Source organism: Euphorbia lathyris, chromosome 5, assembly GCF_963576675.1.
Source record: "Euphorbia lathyris chromosome 5, ddEupLath1.1, whole genome shotgun sequence".
In the NCBI taxonomy this organism is placed as follows: Eukaryota; Viridiplantae; Streptophyta; class Magnoliopsida; order Malpighiales; family Euphorbiaceae; genus Euphorbia; species Euphorbia lathyris.
The window spans coordinates 38467601-38470805 of record NC_088914.1 but is presented as its reverse complement, the minus strand read 5'-3'; the positions used below and the strand labels follow the sequence as shown (position 1 = coordinate 38470805).

Below are 3205 nucleotides of genomic sequence, written 5' to 3'. Positions count from 1 at the left end.
GTAAGTGTAGATGATGAAGTTATTCTGCAATGTTATAAAAAAATGTACAATCGCATGACTCAATTGTCACTAATTTAGCAGTACGTTTTTGAATATTTTGGATTTTTTTTACTTTATCAAAAAATTTGTTATTAAATATTTGAGCACTAAGTAATATAGGACTCTGGTTCCGCCACTAGAAAGGATAGTCCATTATTATATTATTTCTTACATTTATGTGGAGATAAAACCAAACTGTCATGTCATTGCTATGGGCATTACTTGTTATCGTCCCTATCGCTTGAATCGGATTTCAATTTCTTCTTTGTTTGATCTATTCACAAGTTATGTTTGCTTGCTTTTGAGCTTTTCTGAATTTTTTTTAATCGTTTGCAGTCTATGTATTTGAAGTCGAATCATAAAGTGAAGCTTGAATAGGAAAATTGGAGTTGACACTGATTTTTCTGTATAATTTTTATCGAGAATTTATGTGAAACTTTTCTAGTCTAGAATTAATATGATATTAATTTGTTTATTTCATGCGTATACAGTGTTTGTTATTTGAGGGAAGGCTAAAATATAATTGGTGTGTTTGTGATATTTGGAATAAAAATACGGTTTTTGAGTTAAAAAATCCCCCTAAAAACCCAAATTCAAGAATTGAAAATCCTTTTCTTGTTCTAATAATAATGATGTTGGTAGCTATCGATGTGGACATGGAAAGAATAGGAATCATAGGTTGAGCATTTTGTGAATGTGTGTATATGCTAAATGGTTAGGTAAATCATTTTACTTTACTCCATCTTATCTCATTTCAATTTCAATGTGAAAGAGAAAAACATCTCCTTTTTTAGTTTTTGTGAGATTTGATCTTTCAATGGTGGATCCCATGCGTACACATATTTTCCTAGTAGTTCCCATCTGCTTTTAACATTTGCTTGATCTTATCAAAGTTCTCTTTCCCTTCACCCACCATTTCTCATCCACATGATGAACAACAATCATACCAAAAAGAGAAGAATTGAACAAGATGATGATGATGATGAAACCAAAACTAAATTCGAAAATCTCCCAGTTGAAATCATCCATGATGTTCTTTCAAAATTGCCCATTTCTTCATTAGTACAATTCAAGTGTGTTTGCAGAGCTTGGAGAGTTTTAGGCCAACACCCGAATCTTGTAAATTTATACCTTACAACCACAAAACAAAACGACCCATGCCTTATTTTCCACTGTGATTTTCCCATCAGAAACCAGCTTTACTTTGTGGATTTTGCAGGGAATCATGAAAAGGTGAAGAGAATCAACACTCCTTTCTCACCTAAGATGCCTGAATTTGATTTGGTAGGTTCTTGTAATGGTTTGTTATGTTTATCTGATTCCCTTTACAATGATTCTATCTATATTTACAATCCTTTTAATTCCAACTATTTAGAGCTACCAAAATCCCTCAATTTCCCAGACCAACAACTTGTTTTCGGCTTCGGATTTCATCTTCAAAACTTCAAACTTGTTAAAATTATTTATTACAGAAACGGATACCCCCGTGCCCGGAGACTTGTTTATCCCCAATCGGAAGTTCAGATTCTAACTCTAGGAACTTCCGAATGGAGAAGTCTAGGAAAGATTTCGTATCAACTAGTTCGGCGGCCATCAGAAGCTTTGGTTAACGGAAGCCTCCATTGGGTAAGTCGGGCGCAAAGATACAACCCTTCTCGGCGGATAATTTCACTTGATTTGGGGGAAGAGCGATTCCGGGAAGTTCCAAAGCCTGATTGCGGTAGCCTGAGTAGATGTAACTACCATCTTCTTGTGTTAAAAGGGTGGCTTTCGGCGGCGGTTTATTGTAATTATGGTCGACTTGAGATATGGGTAATGAAAGAGTATAGTGTGAAGGAATCATGGGTGAAACTATATAGTATTGGAGCTTATACGTTGCCTAAAGCAGTGAAGCAAAATATGGATAGATCATTTAAGATTTGGAACAAATCTCTGGATAGGAAAGTTGTTAGGGTTTTAGGGATATTGAAAAATGGTGAGATATTGTTGGAGTACAAAAGTAGAGTTGTTGTTACTTATGATCCAATTATTGGCAAATTTAAGGATCTTACATTACATGGCACTCCAAATTGGTTTCAGGCAGTTGTTCATTTAGGTACCCTTAATTGGATTCATACTTAGAAATTGCAAACAAACAAATTCATAACTTCTTCTTTCAGTTTGTTCCACAAAAATTATGTTACAATGTCAGCTTCAAGTTCTTCTTATTTTTTTTTTTTTTTTGTAGTATATTTCATTATTGATTTACGGACAAATTTATCTATTAGTTGGCATTGATTGTTCCATAATTTCAATGTAACGATCCGGTTCGGAGTGGGTGGCGCCGGGGTAAGAAGGCCTGAGCAAGGAGTGGCCCTAAGGGATGGCGATGGGGGCAGGAATGAACTGAATCCCACATTGGAAATGGAGAGAGAGAGTGATTGGGGCTTATTAGTAAGATGTGAATCCAATACATGCAGACATGTTTTAAAGCCGTGAGGCCCAAGGTGTTGGATTTGGGCCAGAGCGGATAATATCTAATGGTATTGGGACAGGATGTTACATTCAAGCTCATTAATTTGTTGAATATAGAATAGAGATTGATTATTCTGTAGAATTTTGTATGAAAAATATTACAATGTTCAAATGTACTATTTTCTGTAGAATTTTGTATGAAAAATATTACAATGTTCACATGTACTATTTCCTATTCTTACACAGTTAAGACTCCTGATATCTCTTCCCATGAACTTCTGGGGTCTGTAGCTAATTTTTTATGCTGTACTTTTTAGAAAACAAAAACAACGCAGCATTCTTAATTGATGAATATTTACTCTACGGGAAAATAGACACTATATCCTTGAGCCATTTTTCCTTATATGTAAATGATCATATACTTCACACAGATACAAAAATAACATGGTTTTTGGTTATCATGCTTATGTTCATTATAATCATGAACATCTTTTTGTTTTGCAAGAGTTTTAAAGAACTAAATCTCATTAGTCTCTTTTGAAGCGATCTCACTGTACTCTCATATATGTGATTTCTTTTGCTCAGAATTATGACGCATAAAGAATCATTAAAAGCATAACTTAACCTTTCTCATTGTATATCACTATTACATCATAGGAGTGGACTAAGGCTGCCTCATAAGGTTTATGCAATTAGGTTGTATTTTTGAACC

The 3205-nt window shown here is 34.4% G+C and overlaps 1 protein-coding gene across 3 annotated transcripts; it reads left to right on the top strand.

Moving 5' to 3' along the window:
• Nucleotides 1-801: 801 nt before the first annotated feature.
• On the top strand, nucleotides 802-2873 carry LOC136231145 (F-box protein At3g07870). 3 transcript variants are annotated; one of them, XM_066020429.1, is made up of 2 exons: nucleotides 802-2134; nucleotides 2307-2873. In XM_066020429.1, the coding sequence occupies exons 1-2, from the start codon at nucleotides 967-969 to the stop codon at nucleotides 2336-2338; spliced, it is 1200 nt and encodes a 399-aa protein (XP_065876501.1). In that variant the 5' UTR covers nucleotides 802-966; the 3' UTR covers nucleotides 2339-2873. The 3 variants fall into 3 exon arrangements, with proteins under 3 accessions (XP_065876501.1, XP_065876500.1, XP_065876502.1); XM_066020428.1 differs by having other exon boundaries at nucleotides 2267-2873; XM_066020430.1 differs by having other exon boundaries at nucleotides 805-2873.
• The last annotated feature ends 332 nt before the right edge of the window (nucleotides 2874-3205 follow it).

Bases quoted from the DNA above. Each gene is read 5' to 3' on its own strand.
- LOC136231145 (XM_066020428.1), top strand. From the start codon at position 967: ATGATGAACAACAATCATACCAAAAAGAGAAGAATTGAACAAGATGAT. The intron at 2,135-2,266 runs GTACCCTTAATT...TTTTTTTTGTAG, and splicing joins TCAGGCAGTTGTTCATTTAG to TATATTTCATTATTGATTTA.